Source organism: Gambusia affinis, linkage group LG19, assembly GCF_019740435.1.
Source record: "Gambusia affinis linkage group LG19, SWU_Gaff_1.0, whole genome shotgun sequence".
Lineage (NCBI taxonomy): Eukaryota > Metazoa > Chordata > Actinopteri > Cyprinodontiformes > Poeciliidae > Gambusia > Gambusia affinis.
In genome coordinates, this window is record NC_057886.1 from 5385470 (window position 1) to 5409458 (window position 23989).

At 38.8% G+C, this 23989-nt stretch overlaps 1 protein-coding gene across 4 annotated transcripts in view; it reads left to right on the top strand.

Moving 5' to 3' along the window:
• LOC122822120 (myosin-10) overlaps positions 1–23989 on the top strand; it is a 74824-nt gene that overhangs the window by 38636 nt on the left and 12199 nt on the right. Inside the window, exons 4-23 of one of the 4 annotated variants that reach the window (XM_044100545.1) lie at positions 907–934; positions 3211–3313; positions 4541–4609; positions 7051–7143; positions 8476–8539; positions 9422–9520; positions 9858–10001; positions 10155–10250; positions 10408–10526; positions 11603–11755; positions 11828–12001; positions 12083–12256; positions 16027–16141; positions 17895–17963; positions 19853–20046; positions 21173–21294; positions 22313–22382; positions 22483–22643; positions 22730–22838; positions 22920–23051. In XM_044100545.1, the coding sequence (XP_043956480.1) occupies positions 907–934; positions 3211–3313; positions 4541–4609; positions 7051–7143; positions 8476–8539; positions 9422–9520; positions 9858–10001; positions 10155–10250; positions 10408–10526; positions 11603–11755; positions 11828–12001; positions 12083–12256; positions 16027–16141; positions 17895–17963; positions 19853–20046; positions 21173–21294; positions 22313–22382; positions 22483–22643; positions 22730–22838; positions 22920–23051 (2288 nt within the window). The remainder of the gene's footprint in view (positions 1–906; positions 935–3210; positions 3314–4540; positions 4610–7050; positions 7144–8475; positions 8540–9421; positions 9521–9857; positions 10002–10154; positions 10251–10407; positions 10527–11602; positions 11756–11827; positions 12002–12082; positions 12257–16026; positions 16142–17894; positions 17964–19852; positions 20047–21172; positions 21295–22312; positions 22383–22482; positions 22644–22729; positions 22839–22919; positions 23052–23989) is intronic. The other 3 variants (XM_044100542.1, XM_044100543.1, XM_044100544.1) reach the window with 3 other exon arrangements.

A 23989-nucleotide genomic window follows, 5' to 3' on the forward strand; every position in this document is an offset into this window, starting at 1 on the left:
TGACCTATCAGTGTTTCTGTGCCAGGGTGAGCGGCGGCTGTAAAACACTCTGTCAACACTCAGTAAGCCCAACTTTGAAGCATGAAGTTAGGAAGCCATGTATTCCTAATTTATTAATCGTGAACTGGAGTAAAAAGATCCCCCAAAAAACAGGTTATTTGCTGAAGGAAAATGTAATATATAGTATAATTGAGCCAAAATTGTACAAAAAAATAAAAAACATTTTGCATTTAAGAGAATAAAAACAAGCCTTCTTTGTCTGTGTATGTTTTACCCAAAACTACTCAAGTGGCAACTTTAGCTCCACCTGATCAAATTCTGTTAAAAAATAAATAAATCTGCCATCAAGCACCCTTTTTCTATCTAGTATAAAGTTAATTTAAAATGCAATCAACAGATCAGCCCTATGACTTTGCTACAAATGATCAAGCATTCACTGAAGTAACTCTATTATGCTGGATTTTAGGCAATAAAATGTTTATTTGCTTATTTAAAAAGATGAATATTAGTCTATATGCATATAATTTCCCGTATTCTATAAAATAAGCTTAAGTGGTTACATAAAAACCTGCAGAATGAGGCAGTTTAGAAAAAAATAAAAAATCAGATTAATCAATTAATTGTCAGGTCAATCATTTGAATTTTTCTCTTACGCAACCCACTTCCTCCATTATTTTTTATTATTATTATTATTATTATTATTATTATTATTATTATTATTATTATTATTATTATTATAATTGTCAGGATAATCGCCAGAGTAATCGATAACTAAAATAATTGCTAGTTATAGCTCTAGAAAGAATAAACCCAGCTACTGCAATAGCTGCAGTATTATCTCATGATGTTGAGAACCATTGTTGTGGTTGAACCAGAAATACTGACAGTTTTCCTTTTCCTTCACAGATCGAGAGGATCAGTCGATTCTTTGCACGTGAGTACTGCCCTCATCTTTTCTGTGCTTCATTCCCAAGGTTGTGTCTAATGACAGCTAGTTAATGTTTCCTACCTGGTTCGTTCTGGAGCTGCTCAGTGGGCTGGTAAATGAACCTTCAACAGATAAAGATTATTTATCACCTAATATTCTCAGTTCATGTCTTTGCACTGCCTGTGTTTGTAACTTAAAAAGTCATAAAAAGAGCGTTTGTTTTTTTTTCCTTTTCTTTTTTTAAAAAAAAATCTGAACTTCAGGATTTCTGTCTTCTTTTTAATGTGGTTCTGGCGTTCAGTAAAGCCCTTTTCCACCCCCCTCTATGCCCGTCGTCCTGCTGGGTTTTATTTAAAGACGAGTTACATATAGCTGGTTTTGCGGGTGCGGGGCTGTGCAGCGGTTCTGCCAAATACTGAGGGAGTTATGAGTGTGGTTTGGTGGCCCGCCCTCAACCGCTACGTCAGAGTGCCATTAAGTGGCACTTTCTTTCAGCTTGGCATGAGTTGCCAGTGACATCAAAACCCAAGCTGAAAATAGCATCCCTTGTTGGTGGTAATAAATCAGCTTCTCTACAATCGTTCAGCGATTTCTGACTGCATTGTGGATGAGTCTGAAGAAACCCACTAATCTCCTACAGGAACTACAGCATCTAGAGTAGCTGAATGAAGTGATTCAAAGAGCCCCAAACTGCCTGTGAATCCAGTAAAAGTTTGAAAATAATCAGTATGAAGCCACTCATGCTGCTGCAGCTTTTTGTAATTTACCAGAAGAGTTTTTACTGCCAAAATGCCTCAGTTATCTGCACCAAGATTCTTCCTAACGATCTGTCCAATTAGGAGGTTTCTGTGCATCAACCATTAATTTCAGTGTAAAAGAATGTTGTTTTTCTGCAATTTTAGTATTTTAACCTTGTTTATAAATGTTTTGCTGGTGTTAACTTGTAGTTTATTAGGATTTTAAGTGGCAGCATCATGTGAAATTCATCTTTACGTCATGTTATAATCCTATAAGATGATGTAAAGTTATAATGTTGTAACAGCATTTCGTTGCCAATTTCACTGTTGTGTCTTTGTGCAATGAGAATAAAATTAGTCTCAGTCTATTCCCTCATCAAACACATACCTAGAGTTTTGTTGTGACTCTTTCATACATGTTTGAATCTCCATGGCAACCATTCAGCTGTGCAAAACGCCTCCTTGGAGCTGCAGTTCCCAAGCTTCTGCCTCACATAGCAGCCCTCCAATAGCAACTTCCCCATTCAGCTCCTTCAGACTAGCCAGCAGCAATTAGCAAACACCTGGTGGAGCATCTGCTGAGCTCCGTATAAGAGCTACTACTCAATGCAACGCTGGTAAAGACATTGTTAAAGGTTTAATGGTAACACTTTATTTGGCGGGTTGTGAATAAGGTGTCATGACACCGTCATAAACATGACATAACAACCTGTCATGAACATGAGGAAGTCTTCATGGATATTTATGACTGTTGCCATAAAGTATCATTCGGTAAATCATTCCACTTTTAATACTAAAGGTGTAATAGAGGAGCCATGTTGTCATGACTTCCTGAGGGCGGAGTTTCAGAAATATTTACAATCATCAGTGAATTGTTTCCTGGAGTCACACTCCATGTTTGCTGTGAAACTCGGCTGCTTTAAAACCTAAAACCAAATACAGAACGATGCTTAATTTGACCTACATTCTGATGTTCTGCCTTCGAGGACTCGCCCCTTGGATTCAAGTGAAGCATCTAAAAACCTCAGTGTACTATGTGCAGTAGATCTAATAAGCAGCTACACTAAAACCACTGGCATGTAGCTAGATGTAGTGTTGCTGGCCCGGTTTTTGCTCTTGGCTCCGAGACCTGACTGTGGGAAACTGTGGAAGGCCCTGCCTGTACACAGCTATCATTAGAGACAACCCGAAAGCAGAGTCTGGAAAGTTGGAGGCAGACTCAGCAGACCACAGCATTCTCCACTCAAACACTGACAAACAAGGCATATATATATATATATATATATATATATATATATATGTATATATATATATATATATATATATATATATATAGTCCAGTGACTCATCGCCACAGTAAGAGTGATTTTGGGGGATTTTTTTCCATGGTTTTCCAGTGTTTCTGTTTGTAGCTTGCAAGTCTTTGGACAGTTTACACACATCCCCATACCAATGATATTTGTCAGAACCGCTTTCTTCTCTCATTCACACTTCACTGGCCGTCATTTCATCTATGTGTTTCTGTTTCTAAACTGTTCTTTTTAGAGGCGAGTCGGGAGCGGGCAAGACGGAAAACACAAAGAAGGTCATCCAGTACCTGGCCCATGTTGCCTCCTCACACAAAGGACGCAAAGACCACAACATTCCTGTGAGCCTCACTGCCTACATTTCCCTACTCTCTTCCTTTCCCTTTTCTTTTTGCTCCTGCAGATCATCCCATGTGAGCTACATGTGGGTAAATTAGTTGCTTTATAAAGCCTCGTAGTAAAGTAATCTGCTGTGGCAGCACCATAATCTGACACTGTAAAATTGTAAAAGTCCCAATTTAAACATGTCACTGGCGGCACAACCCCCATTTGTATAGGATTTAACTAACTAAATCAAAATTTCTAATGATTTCTAATTAGTAACTCAGGACTTCCTGTGTCTCTGGTGTATAAATATTAGATCGCCCAAACATTTTTCTTTCTGACAAAGATCTAATTTATTTTGCCAACAATCATTATAGCTAACTAAATCTCCAAAGTTCACTTGTTAAGAGAACTGTTGCAAATGGTGACATTTTTGGACCGCTGAGGATCCATAGCAACAATTAGATGGCGTCTGATTAGCAACAATGTTTAGGACAATTATAACTTTGACATTTACCTCAAGCAGTCTTATTTAGTGAGGTGAGAATAAGATTGGGCTTTTCAGCCAAAACAGCCAAAAAATAAAAAAAATAAAAAATCACTTCAGGTGTAGCATTTAAAATAAGAATGAATTTACTGACAAAACTAGGTATAGTGGTGGATCTGTGATGATGTGGGCTTTTTTTTCTCAAAAATATCTGCCTCTGTATTCTTCAAGCTTATGAGTGTTGTACAAATTATTGATTTACAAAAACTGCTATCAGTGAATACAAAACCCCCCAAAAAACATTATGTTTCCCACAGAATTTTAAGGGTCTGTGTTGGATTATATTAAAGAATAAAAATTATTTTTTACTCTTTTTACTGATCTGCCTACATTACTGGTGTAGTGGCAGAAATACAGACTGAAAACACTGTCATGCTTGTGGTCTAGATAATACCTTGGAGATAAGATTTTAGATGATCACCTGAAGCTAATCAGCCTGCTAGCCGGCTGAGCGTCTGTAGTTTTTTTGAGCTAGTATGTTCTCGCGTCTGTTACTGAAAGTATTGTGGGTGTTTTTCCTCAAAATGTGGAATTAGTCATTCATGCTATGATTTTTTAAAAGAAAGTAAGAAATGATGACATGCTTCCTGCTCTGTGTGAGCCAGAGCCAGACCAATGTGTTCTCTTTTCTGTTGTTTGTGTGCGATATGAGCCCGTCACCTTTTAACACATGCATTTGTTTATCCGTAACGCACAGCCCGATTCTCCCAAAGCATTCAAGCTACAGGCAAGTGGATCCCCCGGCGAGGGTGTCGTCTACTCTCACGTTTGTACTGATCTGCATGCCCCTCTGTCTAAATCTCTGGCTTTTCCGTAATGATGCGGACAGACTAATGTTAGCTTATGATGTTGTGAGGTATTTGTTTGTGCTGGCTCAGTCTTCTCGCATGGAAAGAAGTGATTCTTCCATTAACCCAGCAGGCTCGTGACAACAAAACGACGTTTTATCAGTTGGTTCTGGTTTATTAAAACAGTTTGGAACGAAGGCTTCATCAGAAACACATGCCTGACAATAAAGAATGACTATTTATGAAGTTCTGATGGGGCCCAAGTCTGTGGAGCCATGATGTTGAGCAGTGTGCAGATCAGATGGCAGCCACACCAAACAACTCTCCTCCATCTTCTTTATTTTCTAGTTGTTGATTCAAGTTGATGAAATAAAATACAATGTAAGGCACATTTCTGCATGCTTTCAGTTTGTTATATTTTTAAGTGCATGCTTGTAGTTTGAGGTCCATTTAATCTGATTTTATTTTGTGTTAGAGTTACATATTGTATCTCAATGTTTTATTCTAGATTGGCATGAGATGAAAATCTCATTCCAGTATCTGTTTTTCTTAATTTAGGCAAACTCTGTATTTTATTGCTCACCTTTTTTCTTTCTTTCTTTTGCATAGTCTGTGCTCTTCCCGTTTTTCTTTTTTCCCCTCTCTGCTAAATCAGAACCGAATGTCGGCAAATCTAATAACTGCAGATGCAGAGTGAGTCTTTATGACTTCTTTAACCCGAAACATTTGGCTCTGACACGACTGAGTTCACGGTCATTACGCTCAGATCCAGTAGCCGAAAGTTAGCAGCTGGACCTCTGTGCCTCTGCGGCTCCTTGGCCTGGCTGCACCATTCACACTGACCTCCTTAACGCAGCTTTCGTCCTGCTTTGCATTACAGCTGCCTCTGTGCACAAGCCAGAGGAATGTAGGGATTGAGGGAGAGCAAAGAAAATAGTGCCGTAGCAGTGAGTGAAATGTGGTCAGGAAGAAGTGGAGAAGACTTGGGTTAGACCTCGCCAGTGTTAGCTTGGAGTCAAAAAATTACTCCAAAAGCAATTAATGTTGAGTACATTTCAGTTATAAACTTTTTCTTTTCATCTGAAGGAAATGTAATTAGAACCAAGTCAGTCCTTTGTATCGTTCAGGGTGTCAAGGTGGATATTGACATGGTTTAAGAGAAACATACAGCTAAACATTATCTACATAAAAATGGTTGGAGATTATCTTAATATGCCCTAAAACACCTGGTAAAGTAAGCATATAAACTGACCAAACTCAAGGGACCAAGTATAGTAACATGAGGAACACCACAGGATCAAGTAAACGTTCACAGAAGAGGAGCTGCTGGTTTTTAATAGAAAAACCAGTTTAAATGGGAGGAAAACCAGCCCAGACAGGATGCCTAAGCCTGTTGAGTAAAATTCTCACCAGGCTGTATCAAAGCTGAGGTAAAGCCGATCTTTATAAAACCTTAATAAGACAGAGTCTGGCAGTTTGTTCACTACAATGCTTTGAAAACTCAGACTGAAAAAGATAATTTACTGTCTGATTAGTAAAGATACTAGGCACCCATTATTATAGCATTTGAAATTGTGTTTAGCAATGCTTTTAAGAAGTAGAATTCGTTCTATCTACTATAATTGCCTTATAGTAGATAAATAAGAGCAGTAACCAACTGTGGAGCAAGTCAGGGCTTCGTAGAAACAAACTGTTCATTCAAAGTCCGTATATGATTCAGTTTACAGCAGAAGTTGTTTCTGTCCTGCCATCCTCATGGAAAATAGAAATGGTGATAAGACTCTGAGAATTAAATGTTTTAGGATCTGAGTTTTAAGATTTCATTGAGCTCTGTCTTTGAACGGGACTTTGCACAGGAATCTACATGTTTGAGTCCATAAAAATGGGACAGATTTGGATACAAATGTCCTTCTGTGGTCTCCGACAAAAAATGAAATTAGGACAAGTTTGCAGAAGAAGCCGTCGTGTGATTGGCTGGTTGTTACTGCTTTACCACGTTCTATACAGTTTATATGAACACGACCAGAGGAATGTCGGGGGCAGACGAAAGTTCTCACAAAGTAGCTTTTCTCCACTGAGTGTTCAGAGCGCCACACTTCCTTCGTGGCTCCGTGGTTTAACACGGCTTCTCAGTCTGCTTGTTTGTCTTGGCCCCTGAAACTCGTTGAATTCTCTCGACAAAAAATACCTCTGTTCAGCAGATCGTTTCAGCGACTGCAACGCAGCCTTGATGGAGTTTAGCTTAGCACAACAACTTGCCTTTGTTCTTTTCTCTCTCTGCTTTCACGAAATATTTATCTTTGCCTTCATGTGCTTGTCTGTGTCTTGGAATAAAAAGACAAACACGTGAAAACAAAGATTTAAAAAAGAAATTTAGATGCATTCGAGAGCCTCTTAACCTCTTTGTATTTGTTTACAGGGGGAGCTGGAGCGTCAGCTCCTGCAAGCCAATCCGATCCTTGAGTCGTTTGGCAATGCCAAGACGGTGAAAAACGACAACTCGTCTCGCTTTGTGAGTTTAAATTATCTGTTTAAATGAACATTTTCTTTGTTTACACACATTCAGCGAGGAAATTGAGCTCGCACCCCCTCAAGGTGAATTTTTTTTTTAACTTCTTTTACTTGGAATATGTTAATTAGGAGTGGAAAAGATCCTGTGGGATGAGACTCACAGTAGTAAACAATGAGAGAACAGTGACCTCTTTTCATTTGTCAACGTAGATTGTTTCTGTTGAAGTAAGTGTAAGCCTTTTCTAGATATAAAACCTCATACTCTTTGTACTCTGAACCTATTTTTTCACTTTTATTTTGTAGGAAAAAGGAAATTGTTTTGGGTTTATCTCTTGTGTCTCCAGATGTGACTAATAACGGATGTTTCTGTTGAACAGTTCTCAGTTATGATGGCTTTTGAAGACGCCACTTTTAAATCACTTGTGTGATTCAGGTTATTCTGGTTAATCTATGGACGAAAGTAAACCAGAACAGTCGAGATGCAAATTTGTTGTTGGCACGAAAGGCTAGCAAGAATATATAGCTTGAGTTAGCATCTGCTTATGTTTGCTCGCATTTCCGCTGGTATTTTGCTGATTAATATTTGGGGATGAGCTCCAACTCTTTGAGGAAAGAGTTGAATTTAGCTCCCTTTTATTCTTAAATGGTAATTGTTGTGAAAAAAAAAACAAACAACAACTTATTTTAATGTAAGCGATTCTGTAAAAACACAAAGAAAAAATTTTTTGTGACAAAAAATCTCTACCAAAACCTAATTCCCAGCTCTTCCAAGGACCATCATGACCATCAGAGATCTGTTGGAAAACCATAATATCTGTAGATATTTAAGGTTTTGCTAGGTCGGCTGTGCAGCATTTAGAGCCACTTTTCAAACTCGGTTTGGCGCACGGTAATCAGATCAATGTTCGCCCCCGAGCGTTTAACATTTCTCTGTGGCTGAGTAAACCATGTGGTCAAAATTAGACGCCGCGGTGGTCAGGTCCACATTAATCACAGGTGTGTCTGCTGAGCAACAGTGGATGCACACGCTCCCACAGACCCAGACACACATTTACTGTCAGGAAACCACACACATGCCTCGGATTCCTGCTTGACATGTTAACCTGGCGCTTCCTAATATGGGCATTTTGGGTCCTCACTGCATTTTTGTCGTGAGCAAGAAACCACCCGGGGTTGGGGGGGTGGTGGTATGTAAAATAAAGCAGATCCCAGAAGGAGGAAAGAAATGTAGCTGAATGCAGGATTGATGGCAAACACGTGTAGCCGTGTCAGTGTGGATGTGTGATGGTGTTTTTGATTAATAATGATTCGTTCATCTGTCTTCGTTCTACAGGGGAAGTTCATCAGAATCAACTTTGACGTTACCGGCTACATTGTTGGGGCCAACATTGAAACCTGTATCCTTATTGCCAGGCTCTGCTCTAAGGAACAATGGATCACTTCTTAAAGAAAAATAAAAAGGAGCCAACTGAGATGCAAAACAACAAAACATGCATTCAACTCATAATGTGATTCTCACTTCATGCTGTTTTGCTTTCCTTTATTTATCTCTTGCTTTGGTAAGGGAACTAATAGAAAAATGTTACTATATATATATTTTTAAGGCTGTAACACAGTTGAAAGGATCGAAATAAATTGCATTAGAGAGATATTTACTCTTTTTTTATTTTTATTTTTTAAATTTATTTCTGATGTGCAGTGCTTCTCCCTTGAACTTAAACCTTGATGTGTTTTGTTTACATTGTGATGGACCAAAACAAAGTAGAGTAGAGCTGAAAAGTGTGGCATGCATTTGTTTTTATCCTCTGTGAGAGAATATGTAGTTGAAACACAAGATGGCTAAGACAAATATACAGTGTCTGTAATCATTTATATTAGAATCTTGGCTCAGATTCAGTTGGTTATAGAGACGGACTTTGACTGGACCGCTCTGTCTCATGAACATGCTTTTAGGCAAACAGACAATTGACGGGAATTAACTGGTTGTACTGGATTTTCTTTGAGGGTATTCGAGTAAAGTGGTTTGATCGTAAATGCATGGCAAAACTTTTTAAGATTTTCAATTGCAAAACGTTATTGAAAATCATACTTTCCTCTCCTGCCAATTTACATTTAACCCCCACTAGATTGTGTTGGTCTAATGTGCTCGCATTGTTTGGGGCTGTATTGTGGCAAAACGTGAGAGTTTTGAATACCGCATGCATTTATTTATTTTTCTGAAGGGAGTTTTATTGTTTGGACAATGATTTTCTTGCCAGTCCTTAACTTTAGCCCCACAGATCTTCTAGAAAAGTCAAGAGCCATCAGGCAGGCAAAGGAGGAGAGGACTTTCCACATTTTCTATCGCCTGCTGGCAGGAGCTGGAGAGCATCTTCGAAGTGAGTTTCTGTCCTCTTGTTGAGCTAGTTGACATCAAAGCTCGAACAGCCACCTTTCATTTGCGTGCTGCAGAGCTCAAGAGATGTGAGCCAATCAGGATTTGCTTGTCTGATTGGCTCACATCGTTGCAGGATGATGCAAAAGATATGTAGATAACAATACAGCAAAAAACTGTTACCGCGACTTGGCATTGACTGGACGCTTCTGCTTTGTAAGGTGCCTTGAGATTTAATTTGTTGCGAGTCAACGCTGTAAACAAACCTAATCTAATCAAATATTCATTAATGTATGGGGAATGCATGTTTCATAATAGTTTTACTTGTTTTCCATACTCAGCGGATCTGCTTCTTGAGGGATTCAACAGCTACAGGTTCTTGTCAAACGGCAACATTCCCATCCCGGGTCAGCAAGACAAGGAGAATTTCCAGGAGACAATGGAGGCGATGCACATCATGGGTTTCTCCCATGATGAAATAGTCTGTAAGCTCTGCTTCCGTCCGCGTCTGCATCCCATTAGCGAAATCTGTTTTTTTTTTTTTGTTTGTTTTTTGTCCTCCCTTCTCTTGTTGGTGGCGTTACTTTATCCTCCATGGGGCGAACAAATAAAGTTTTATTTTGCTCTGATTTCACCAGGCATGTTAAAGGTGGTTTCTGCCGTGCTGCAGTTTGGCAATGTCGTGTTCAAGAAGGAGAGGAATACCGATCAAGCCTCAATGCCTGAGAACACAGGTGAGCCGGATCACACGTCCCTCTGCGGGCAACATTAATCCCATTTTATATCATCACTATTTTCTATACCGAACAATCAGTTTTCCTGCTGTTGTAATTACACAGGAAGTTACTCACCTCTGGTGTTTTTAATTTATTTTTCTTTTGCTTCTCTTAGCGGCGCAGAAGCTCTGCCACCTGCTTGGCATGAATGTTATGGAGTTTACCCGAGCCATCCTGACCCCGAGAATCAAAGTGGGACGAGACTACGTGCAAAAAGCTCAGACCAAAGAGCAGGTGAGGCTCCATGCTACTGTTACCATTATCAAGTAATCTGAAGAATAGATTACAAAAAATATGGGTGAATCTAATGTAGAAATGTGAAGGAACTTTCTTTCCAGACTTTTAACATTTGTTTTTCCTGTATTTTCTAATTCATGTCAATCTTTGTGAGATTTACTGTAACAAATACAGAAAACTTCAGTTTTTAGACAATGGAAATGTTTGCGAATGTACCACAGGGTGTGCTGTAAAAATACAGGAAATTTGGATTTACAGAAATGTGACAAAAAATGTAACACGACAAATTGTTAAATCTGTCTAAAGTCTGCTTTAGAGTTGACGGAGATGTTCGTAAAATTAGCGGAAAATGTCCTGGTAATTTTCTGCCAGGATTTTTTTATTTTTTATTTTTTTGTGGACATTTTTCCTACAGTGCACATCTTACGTTTTTTTCACATTACCTATATTTGATTGAGCTCAGTCCAATAGAGCAACATAAAGTTGTCAATCTTCATACATAAGTGGAGAAAAATGACATATGCAGAGGCCTGTCACAATAACAAACATTGCTACACGATAAATTGTACCAGTAATTAATGCGATAAACAATAATATTGTTGTTTTGAGAACATTTTCAAGTAATACTGATAATGGAAAAATAATGCAAGTTAATTTCCATCTCACTTACCAATAAACTTTAATTTTGTGAAGAAAGCTTTACACTGGAAGTGAAAAATACCATAAATATCCAAAATGAAACACGACAACCAAAAACAAGAAACAACAACAATTCAAAGCCACACACAACAAGAGCCAATAATAAAATGAATCATGATGTCTCAACAAAAATGCCCTTCAAAAAATATAAATCATCAGAATGGAATTGATCAAGCTCATTTTCATGTATTATTGAAAATAATATCAATGATTAAATCACTTGCAGCTTTTCCTGCTACCATGAAGCTGATTGGTTGATCATCCCATTTGAATCCTGCTGTCTGACTTCACTCTGAAACAGATCTTGATTTCCTGAACCCCACTCTGGTCGCTCCTGTGTTACTGACGGTGTGGTTTCTGCTCTCTTAACGAAGGCTGACTTCGCTGTGGAGGCCCTGGCCAAGGCGACATATGAGCGGCTGTTCCGCTGGCTGGTCCACCGCATCAACAAGGCCCTGGACCGGGCCAAACGACAGGGCGCCTCCTTCATCGGCATCCTGGATATCGCTGGCTTTGAGATCTTCGAGGTGGCGATGACCATTTTCTGCGGTCTCAGTCATTGAGAAACGTTTCGCTAACTCCACCTTTTTGTTTTCCAGCTGAACTCCTTCGAGCAGCTGTGCATCAACTACACCAACGAGAAGCTGCAGCAGCTCTTCAACCACACCATGTTCATCCTGGAGCAGGAGGAGTACCAGAGGGAGGGCATCGAGTGGAGCTTCATCGACTTCGGCCTGGACCTGCAGCCGTGCATCGACCTCATCGAGCGGCCGGTCGGTCTGCTACCGCGTGCCTGACACGTCTGCGTGTCGTCTCCAGGGATTTCCCGCTTTTGACTGTGCATGTCTTCTTAGAATAATCCTCCAGGAATCCTGGCTTTGCTTGACGAGGAGTGCTGGTTCCCCAAAGCCACAGACAAGACATTTGTGGACAAAGTGCTGCAGGAACTGGGCACGCACGCCAAGTTCCAGAAGCCGCGGCAGCTGAAAGACAAGGCAGACTTCTGCATCATCCACTACGCCGGGAGGGTACGTATGTGTTGCTTTTTACCGCTCGCTTTAGGAGTTTGGACTTTGTAACTTTTTCAGCAGCTTTAGGAGTCAGTATTTGTAGTTTGTCTTTTAAAGGAACATGGGCATTTATCGTATTGGAACCAATTATCATGATTAATTTCTTATCATGATGAGGATTTTTGATTTATCTCAATCACAATGAATTCCCCTTATATTGTTTGAAAAAGTTTAAACTCTCCATATTATCAGGGTTGATAGTTTTACTATTTTCTCCACCGTTTGTTCAATAAAAGCATCATTAAATAGCAATAAATCTGAAAATTCAGCAGCTTAGTGGTACACTAAACATTAATTTACATGACTGATATCATAAAGAAGCACATTACAAATGGGAATGTTTTTTCATGTTCAAGAACATTATTTCTTTAATGCTGCGACACCCAGTCACATTCATACAGTTACCTTAAAAAGATAGAATAAATTGTTCTTATCATCATTTTATCATTATCGCAACACTACCGCAAAATTTCGTGATAAAACTTTAAGTCCATATCACCCGTACATCCTAGTTTAAAGCCAGTTTTTCTCTGAGGCAGAGACTTTGCTCCTCTAATAGCATAGCTGCCCAGGTCACAGCGGGAAAACAAAGGCACAGTTGTTGAACTGCAGCTGCAGGAAACCCACATCTGGCTCAGATCGGCATGAGACGGGCTTTTTGATGCCTGCTGGTTACGTAACAGAAGGTTGTTTTTTTTTTTTTCTTTTTCTTTCATAGCTTTCACCTTTCTCTGGAGGTCTGGCAACTGTTAAAGTTGAACCGATTCTCCTCAGCCTTCCCGAGAAAGGCTCCTGTCATAAAATACGACATTTCGTCTGGAGTCCCTGCTCGATTAGGGTCCACATGTGTTTTCGTTTCCGACGTTGCGCCTATTTGCAAACACTAAGAGTCTTGGACCCGATCTGTAATCAGGGATATGTGAAGTGCCAGGTTCACTTAGACAGCCGGATCCAGGAGTAGCGAGGAATTTCATGAAACAATTCCTGCATGACTGCAGTACTGAAGGGGAAAATAGCTGTGAACATTATGTGGTTGTTGTTTTTTAAGAGTCCTGATTAAAGCCACGTGCAGAGTTTCCTCTCAGGTTGCTCAGCACGTCACTGGGTTTTCATTAACCAGCTCGGCTTGCATGGACGGTGCCCTGCTAAAGCATTTATGCTCTTGAACTTTTCCACATTTTGTAACAAACTGGATATTTCATTAGGATATTTATTGAGCAAAACACAAAGTAGGAGGAAAACAACACATGATTTCCTAGATGTTTTACAGATAGAAGATGGAAAAGTGTGGCTAACTACATTCGATACTTCTAATAAAATCCAGTTACCTTCAAAAATCACCTGACTGGTAAATAATTATCTTATTAGTAGATGATTAGTCAGACATTTTGTGAAAGCATGAAAGCATTACTTTACAAACACCATCATGAAGACCAAGAAGGAATTGTGAAAGAAATCTATAGCATGGAAACTTAAGTTTTCCTTAAGAATGGAGTCGGGGAAATTTACCAAATGCTGGAAAAAATGGATTAAGTATACACTTTGTATTTACCATTAAGCAATGGAACTGTGGGTAAATGTATCTCTGTCTAGTTCAGTCACTTAGCTGTTTTTATTGGGGCCTGCCATAGCAAAGTATAGGAGAGCATTGAAATGCCTTGCGAAGCAAGCACCAAATTAATATTTTTATTATTAATTTGGTGCGTCACTCACACATGACAGTTTTCAGAGAGGATTAATTACCATAGCAACAGAGCAAAGAGAAGAGCAGAGATGTGGTGAACTACAGAAATGGTTGGACACTCAGTTCCTGCAGAGGAGGGCAGAGCGTCCAGTTAGAGCTACAGAGACGCCACCATGGCAGAACGCTTGCTACAGACAAGTATATTTGTTTTATAATATATTTACCACCAATGGCAAAAAAAAAAAAACAAGAAAAAAAACAACACTTTTCTGCCAAATTCATTGATAGTGTTTCAAAAGAGCAGAAGAAATCTTATGATTTTTGAACAATAACAATATTTGCTGTTAATCTGTTGCTAAGCGATGAGTGCGCTTTCTGGTAGCCAAGTGCCACCAAGAAAACATCTTATTTTTACTTTGGCAAAATTTACCACATGTAAATTTCTTGTGTCTAAGCAGAAATTGAACTAATGTTTTATACACAATAATTAATTTGGTGTTAAGAGATGAGCGTTGTGTTTTCTGATAACGAACTGCCACAAAGTATAAATCAAATTTTTACCTTTGTATTGATTGTATATGTTTTATAATATATTTACCGCCAATGACAAAAAAAAAAATAAACAAAACTTCACTTTTCTGCCAAATTCACCAAATACACAAGTCTTGTTAAGTAGCACAAGATCAGTTGCATTTCAAAACAGCAGAGGAAACCTTATGTTTTTTGAACAATAACAATGTTTGTTGTTAATCTGTTGCTAAGAGACGAGCGAGTTTTCTGATAACCAAGTGCCATGACGTAAACATCTGATTTTAACTTTTGCAAAAGTACAAATCAGAAATCATTAACTTTAGCACAATCATTGCTAATGTAGCTACAGCCCAAACTAGCATTAGCCTTTTCCCTAAAATAAGCTTTTTAGCTATTTTGTTTATTTATTAGTCATGTTTAACACACTGAATGGAGGAAGTCAATGTAAGACAACGTGCTGGTTATACGCCACATGCTAATGTTAGCACTTAGGCTAACATTAGCACTTATGTTAGCCTAAGTGCTAACATAAGTGCAGTTATGTTAGCACATAACATAAATGCACATAACACTTATGTGTTATGTGCATTTAAGTGTTATGCTAATGTTAGCACTTAGGCTAACATTAGCATTTTGGCAAATTCTTTTATACACTAATTTTAACATACTGAATGGAGTAAGTCCATGTTACGCAACATGCTTGTGAGTCTCCACATGCTGTTCAGTACATTGTAGCCTACTTTAGCATCAATGCTAATTTTTAGCATCAGAGCGCTGGGTTCCAACCGACAGGCACACTTTGGACCCGTTTAAATAGTGCTGCCATATCCCTGTAATATTTGAAGTTATAAGATAAAAAAAGAAACATAAAAGTCTGATTGTGGCTCAGCTTTAAATCTAAATGCTTATCTGATTGGTTGGTTATTTTAGAGCATTAATCAGAACAGCAGAGGTCTATAATGATTGTGGGATCCATACTTTTCTAATAATTTTCCACTTCTCAATAAAGCAATACCTTGTGTTGGTCTGTCACATAAAATCCCAATAAAATACAATAAATATCGAAGGGATAGTTTTCCTTGCCCTGTTTCTGGCATAGGAATGTTTTAGTTGTGCTGATCGTCTCAAACATTTTCTTTTTCTGTCAAAATCAGCTTCAAATGTACTACTTAGATTATTATTAAGAGGTGAAACAAACGAAGCGCAGACTAAAAGCCTCTATCTACTGGGGTTAACTTTAAAATAGGCATTCAAGATGCAGTATTTCCATAGTGAATGTGGGTGAAATCAGGTCAATTAAAATCTGATATAATGGTAAATTGTTCTACATTTCTGTTTTCAGTATAAATTACTGAAAAAAACTGATTTTTTTTTTTTTTTGTAGAACTGCCTGATTGTATTTTTTCAATTGGGATTTTATTCTGGTTAATTAACGTGGAAAGTATAATTTCTGGAAAATTTTGCTTTTGCAGCTGCTTAGATAAAAACTGAATGACCTGTTGTGTTTCTGTAGGTGGACTATAAAGCCGATGAATGGCTCATGAAGAACATGGATCCTCTGAATGATAACGTGGCCACGCTGCTCCACCAGTCAACTGACAAATTTGTGGCTGAGCTCTGGAAAGACGGTACGTCTCTCGACGCCCAAAGCTCACTAAGATTTCAGCTGCACAACCGTTTACCTCAAATATGCATCTTCTGTTTTATCTAGTCTTGAAGAAGTTCATGCTAGACCAGGGGTATCCAAACTTTTTGCCACATGGGCCAAAATCATTTAGTCAAAAGGACTTGCCGGTCAAAAATTTTTTTACAAAACAAGGAAACATACACCTTTTATACTCTGTGTTGTAGCCAACAATTTCTGTTTTAAGATTTTAAAGTGACAGTATTATGCAAAATCAACTTATTTGAGATTTGTATCATGTTATAATGTCATTCCCTCATTACAAACATACCTGGAGTCTTGCCTTGATTCTTTCAAGCATGATTGAGAAATCCTTGAATCTCCCGTGGCAACCATTCAGCCGTGCAAAACGGCTGGTTGGACCTAGCCCCGCCCTCGAGGACGAAGCTCCTCCTCAAAGCTGCAGCTTCCGCCTCACAGATCGCCATTAGTCTGTGACTCCCACCAACCAGCTCCTTCAGACTAGCCAGCAGCAATCAGCAACCACCTGGTGGAACTGAACATCAGCTGAGCTCGATAAACGAGCTAATTTTCAGTGTATCGCTGGTAAAAAGGCTACTAAAGAGTTAATAGAGGAGCCATGTTGCGATGACTTCCTGAAGGCGGAGTTTCAGAAAGAGCAGGAGTTTTTAAATGAACTATATTGATAGCAACTGAAGTGCTATAAAATGGCACGATCATTATGCCCTGATTAAAGATAAACAAACTACATCAACTACCTTTGCAAGGGGCTGGCAAATTTTTATCATTCTGAACCTGAAGTTATGGGTCACACAAAATCAGTTCAGGGGCCAGAAATGTCTCTCCGAGCCTCAACTTGGACATTCCTGGACTAGACGGTAAGTTTCCTCCAGAGAATCAGCTCAACTCCAAAACCCAAATTTTACACTGTAACAGGTTTCTGTATTACAGTGAACCCTCGCTGTAACGCGGTTCACCTTTCACAGCCTCGCTGCTTCACGGATGTTTTTTGGTGCAGTTTTTTTCCACAGTGCGTTGTGTTCTGCGTCCTGATTGGTTAAACAGTCTCCGCACTTCTTCTCTACCGGTGTGCCAATAACGTTACGGTATTTAAATATACGTAATACAGCTTGGCAAATTTTGGTAAATATTTTTGCTCAAAACAACAACAAAAAAAAGAGCGACAACAACTACCGACAACTCTGTTCTTTCGAAAAAACACACCTGCACCACAGACTCTAGAAGAAAAACACACTAGAGAGCGGAGTGAGGCCGCGGCGTCAGAGTCAGAGGATCAGTGAAATATGCAAATCACAATTTGTCTTACTGTACTTCGTATTGATGATTAAAATGATTATTTTACTGTAGTTATTTGTTATATTTGTTTTAAAAACCGCTTGGGCCTGAAAACAGGTTTTGTTAATTATGCCCTATAATAATTGTAAAAAATAAAGGTAACTACTTTGCGGATTTAGTCCTTTTATCACAGGTTCTTTTTGGAACGCAACCCCCGCAAAAAACGAGGGTTCACTGTACACGAATAATTATAAATCAGCTTTAAAATCATGCACCTGGGCAGTAGCAAGCATTCGGACTAACCTTTACTCTTTCAGGCCTCTTTCCAGCGTCTAACAGTGATAATTTGTGCCTGAGGGAGTTTGAACAAGGGGTGTTTGTGTATGCATGCCTACTTTCCTCCTCTCTCTCACGCCTGTCTTCTCTCTCTGTTGCTGTAGACATTCAGACGTTTCAGAGAGCCTCTTTCTATGACAATGCGTCTGGGCTCCAGGAAGCTCCAGGTGAATGTTAGTAACCAGCTTTGTCTACTTCTCACAGTCTCTCATCGCTACGGCTGTCAGGCCTCCATTGATCCCCTTTTCGTGTCATCAGTGCATTCGCGCATACGTCAGAACGCATTCCTCTAGCTTTGCATGGCTCCGCTTTTGTTTCGGGTGAAACGTCAGGCACGGAAACCCTTCCTCCTGCTCTTGACGGGTGCAGCTTTCCCCAGCTGTGATTATTTTAGTGAATGTTTCAGGAGTTGTTATGGTGTTTCACAGGTCCTGGAGGGTTTCGTTTGGTAAAAGAGGGAACATGGTGGACAGCATTGTCTGCCGCACAAACTTGTGTGCCTTCATCAGAATCTGGCCTCATGTCAAAGCCTCAGCCTCGTTATGCACACAGCGCTCGGCAGTGCTGCAAATTAGAGGATCTTGGTGAAGGTTTCTGCAATCTATCTCATCCTGCAGCGACTGTGGGAAGCAAAATGTCCCTTATTGTATCAGGTTCCGATCTTCACTTTGAGATCTCCACCGGTGCTGTGATGAGTCTCCTAATAAAGCCTCGTTTGGCTTCCAGCCGCCTCATCCGAACCTTCAGCAGATGGAGCATTTTTCTTTTCCCAAACTTTCTGGATCCAGGGATGGTTTCAGTTTGCAAAAATATTGTTGCTGTCATTTATTGGCCCAAAAACCATGGAAACTTCTGCTGGCCAGATACCATGATCCAACTTTAAAAATATTATTTATTTGTTATGTGAAAAATATGTGTTGCATAATATCTTCCATTTAATTCAAGACATTATTTTATGAACTTGCTGAAATGATTCAATATTTTCATGATGAGATTGTACCAAGTGGATTATTTTTTTTCTTCTTATTTCTGGAGAATATTAAAGTAAATCAGTAATTCTTCAGCCGTTCGGACCAAATTTCTCATACTTGATCATATTTATGATTGAAAAAGTACTTTTTTGTGCACCTTATTGTTATTCTAAAGTTCAGTGTTTGTTTTCGTAAAGAAGGCGGGATGACAAAGAATCAGACCACAGTTTTCTGTATAGAGCAGTCAACAGTAAAAAACCAAAAAAGAAAACAAGGACTAAACATCGCTACCTGATTAGATACTCATGCTGAACAGTTTTCAGTTGTTCTGCTCTACTTTATTATTTAATGTTTCTTTATACAACACAGTTACCTTTTGCAGCTGTTGTTTTTTTTTTTTTTTTACATACAAAACCCGTTGCAGCCGTACCGCTGATGTCCTCTGGGTTTTTTTTTTTTTCCATCTTACCTTTCGCAAACACAAAGAGGAAGGAAGAATCATCGGGTCCCGACACTTTTACACCCCTTCAATTATTTTCACATTTTGTCTTGTCACACCACAGACCTTCAGTCATTTAAGTCAAATTTCATGTGGTGGAACAACATCTGTGCTGGGAAGTATAATAACCTTTTTTTTGGGGGGGGGGATTTGGTGGTATGTAATATATTGAAAAAGTTTTAAGTTTTTTATCGATTAAAAAAAATTTTTTTTTTTTTTACAAATGTTAACTTCTGTTTCTGCTACCTTTCAAAAACTCCAACCAACAGGCTGGTTTTCAGTCTGAGCTCATGTGTGAATGTTGTCTTCATGCTTTCATTGCAAAAAACGAAAGAGAAAAGAAAATATTTCACAGCTGTACATCTCAATCTTTATTTGCAGCATTTCTTCATAAACATCAAGACTGAATTTAAACTCCACAACAGCTTCACGTTGTTGGCTTTCCTTTTTTCTTTTTTTTTTGTTAAAGTAGCTGAAACGCCACAGCATTTAGTAGTAAACAACGTCAGAAAAATAAAGAAAAACTCATCTATATCTTAAGAATCTCTCATTATTATCTTCTGTTTTCCTGTTGTTGTTGTTTCACCACTAGTTGACCGGATCGTGGGTCTGGACCAGGTGGCAGGCATGAACGAGACGGCCTTCGGCGCCGCCTACAAGACCAAGAAAGGCATGTTTCGCACGGTTGGACAGCTGTACAAAGAGCAGCTGTCCAAACTGATGGCCACACTCAGGAACACAAATCCCAACTTTGTGCGCTGCATCATCCCCAACCACGAAAAAAGAGTGAGTCGACATGTAAAGTGACTGAGAGATGAGTCAGAGCTTCCTCTTTCACACACTCGTGTCTGACGGTTTGTGTGGGATCGCAGGTGCCTACGGTCAAATATTTAATGACAAACTGCATGAGGTGATTAAACTAAACACATCTTAAATCTGAGAGCTGAATATTCAAGCTTTGGGTTGTTTTTTTATAGGTTTACGCTTGATTTTACTCCATTTCAAACCAGAGCTGAAACGATTAATCAGATTAATCGTGATGAATCAGTTATAATCGTCAACAAATTTTGTAATTTAGTAATCGATTAATTGTTAATTGGTGCATACAGACTCAAAAAAAGCCCAATTGGTGTAAGAACAACATATTCAAAGCTGTGATTAATTAAAATTACACAGAACATTTATGCATTTTGCATTTAAGAAAAGAAAATATTGTCTTGTTAATACACAAAGCTCAGTCATAGTTTTAGTTTCAAATGATTAAAAAAAAAAGCCCTACACTGTATTGATAAGTCGAGCAGAAAGGACTGAGCTTTTCACATATCGATGTTTGCAGCATTTTTAAACTCCTGCAGATCCTTTGATGCAAATGATCAATCATGCACTGGTGTAATGCTACGTTCCAGCATTTTAAGCAATAGCATGTTTACACCCTTACTTAATAAAAGAAACTGAGTTATTTGTTTACTTGCATCTTTTATTGTATTTCTAATAAGGCATGAAAAAGCTTAAATGAAAAATCAGCACAATGTGGCAGGTTTTAAAAAAAAAAAAAATCAGATTAATCGATTATTGTGAGAATAATCGATTAATTTTATTAATATTGCACATTTTCAGCAACAAGACATTTCAAAGTGCTTTATGTGAATTTAAAGGAAATACAAACAAAAGAGCAAAAGAAGAAGAAAAAAAGAATCTAATAATGTTAATCAATATCTAAAATAACGGTTAGCTGCAGTCGTGTTTCAAGCACAACATTAAACTCGTGTTCTGGGTGTGAAATCATTGTTCATGTGTATTGTTTTTATTTATCAATGTTACGTGTTGGGGGATTTTTCTACCCTTTTATTTTCCAATCCTGTCTGAACTACACTGAACAAACTAAGTTAAATGTCCAACCCGTCTCCTCCAGGCTGGGAAGCTGGACCCCCACCTGGTTCTGGACCAGTTGAGATGCAACGGCGTGCTGGAGGGGATCCGTATCTGCAGACAGGGATTCCCAAATCGGATCGTTTTCCAGGAGTTCAGACAGAGGTAATGTTTCAGCTCTCCTTTGTTTTTACTATTAATCATCACTTGAGAGACTTTTTTTAAACTTTTTTTTGTATGAGTTCGTGGTTTGTTTTTTTTTCCCCACCAGGGGGTCCTTTTTGTGGGCTCTAGTGTCCCTTATATGACAGTAGGCTGACAGGAAAGGGGGAAGGAGAGGGGGCAAGACATGCGGCAAATGTCGTCGGGCCCGGGAATCGAACCCGCGACGGCCGCATTGAGGACTGAAGGCCTCCAAACGTGTGGCGCGCTAACCTCTACGCCACCGGAGCACGCCCCAAGTTCGTGGTTTTTAAATGAACAGCGCCGTGGTCCATTACCAACTCAATAGTGATGCCTATTGTTGATTTAGTGCCTTTGATTTTACGTCAAAAGGCTCTAGCTTGGCTGTTGCAGGCGTGATGGTTCTTCACATCACATATCTGACCTAACAAAGGAGGCGTTGATATTTCACAGGACCAACTTGTTTTAAAGAGCGCTTTCTCCCACAAATAAAAGTAATCATCATCTGAAAATTCCATTTTGTGTTCACTCAGGTTATTCTTGCCTGATAAATTTGTCACAAAAAAAGCAAAAACCAAAGAAGTCAGTAAGCAGGGACTGTGTGTGTTGTAGTTTAGAAACATCAGGATGTTGTTGGAAAGAAACCCCCCCCCCCAAAAAAAAACGGAAGAAAAACAAATGTGGCTGCATTAAGAGTTTCTTATTTTACTACATCTTAAATGAGCTTTTAATACATGCTGCTGCTTTTAGTGAAGTTATTGGAGTTGGATGCATAACATTCCTATTTTGTATCGGTTAATTTGCATATGTGATACTGATAAAAGTTTTGGAATAATATAAAATAATGAAGAGATCCCCATCGTATGCTTTCATTCTCTTGTAGAAATGTTGCATCAGAATTTGCTTTAATGTTTAAATGCTCAAAAATAATAAAAAATGGGACAAATGCACTGTGGTTGTCTTCCATTTACCGTCTGTTGTGACATTGCTCCATGACCAGGTATGAGATCCTCACTCCCAACGCCATTCCCAAAGGCTTCATGGACGGGAAGCAGGCGTGCGAGCGAATGGTAGTGGCTTCAAACATCTCAACATAAACGTCTAGAAAAAAAACTTAAAAAACCCTCAAACTTCACTCACAAAACCTTCAACTTGTTCTTCTTTTTGTAGATTCAAGCGCTGGAGCTTGATGGCAACCTCTTCCGTATCGGCCAGAGCAAAATATTTTTCAGAGCCGGAGTCCTGGCTCACTTAGAGGAAGAGAGAGACCTGAAGATCACCGACATCATTATTTACTTCCAGGCCGTCTGCAGAGGATACCTGGCACGCAAGTAAGGCCGGATTATTGAAAAGGGAAACCATACGACCTGAACCGGAGTTTTATTTTTTTGTTTCACTCGCTGTTTCCCGTCTTCAGATCCTTTGCTAAGAAGCAGCAGCAGCTCAGCGCCCTGAAGGTCCTGCAGAGGAACTGTGCTGCTTACTTGAAGCTTCGTCACTGGCAGTGGTGGAGGCTGTTCACCAAGGTATAGGATTAGCTTATTTTTATATTTTCAGCTGTGATGTTTTTAACGCATTGTGATACGTCTTTGACGTTGCGACTGCAGGTGAAGCCACTGCTGCAGGTGACCAGGCAGGAGGAGGAGATGCAGGCTAAAGATGAAGAGTTGGTCAAAGTGAAGGAGAAGCAGATGAAGGTGGAAGGAGAGCTGGTGGAGATGGAGAGGAAACACCAGCAGGTTATTTACAACAATCTTCAGTTTGCAAAATAAAAACAAAAAAACAAAAAACTTACTCCCCCTGCATTTACTCACATTTTGTCTCATTACCATAACTAAAAACTTCAATGTATTTTTAAGAGTCTCTAGTAAGACCACTTCACGTTTCTGCAGTAAAAAAAAAGAGATTTAAACTAATAAAAGTCTGAAAAGTGTGGCCTGCATTTGAGTTTAAAATTTTCACGCATTCCCGTTAGAGAAATAGACAAGTCAGATTCTATGTCTATAAACATCAAATTGAAGTCTTCAAAACTTAATTTGTAGATCTTTTTTTCACCAATGAACTTGTTGCGTCTCCATAGTCCAGAGTGATGTCAGCACGCCCACGGCCGCCATCTTTACTGTGGGTTTTACGGCTTCTTTTTATGTGCACCTTAATATTAGGACAGAATATTACAACCAGGCTAATTTTTTTTTGTTCAAATTACAAGAATTAGTTCAGGAGAGTACATGAACACAATTGTAATGTTACAAAAATAAAGTCTTAATTTATTAAAACTCCAACACACAAAAAACCCCAAAAAGATAAAATGAAGAATGCTGAGCATCTTGTGAACTTCTACTTATTTATAGTAAAGTACAAAGTTTTTGCTCAATGTTTATTAGAAATATGAAATATTTTAACCAATTAGCATCAAGCTATTATTATTATACAGTAACAATCATAAAACAACTGTGTCTGTTTCAGGGAAAGTTTCTATAAGCTTTTTTTTTTCAATAAAGTATTTTTTTTTTGCAATTTGAAAGTGTTTTTTTTTTTTCTCCTGCTGATATTATGATCACATTCTGGTAATTAAACTGAAAATGATATCATAAATTTTTTATTTTTTTTTTTAGAAAGAAAACAAGCAAATAATAAATCGATGAAATCAATTAAAATCAAATCTGGTGTGACAAAA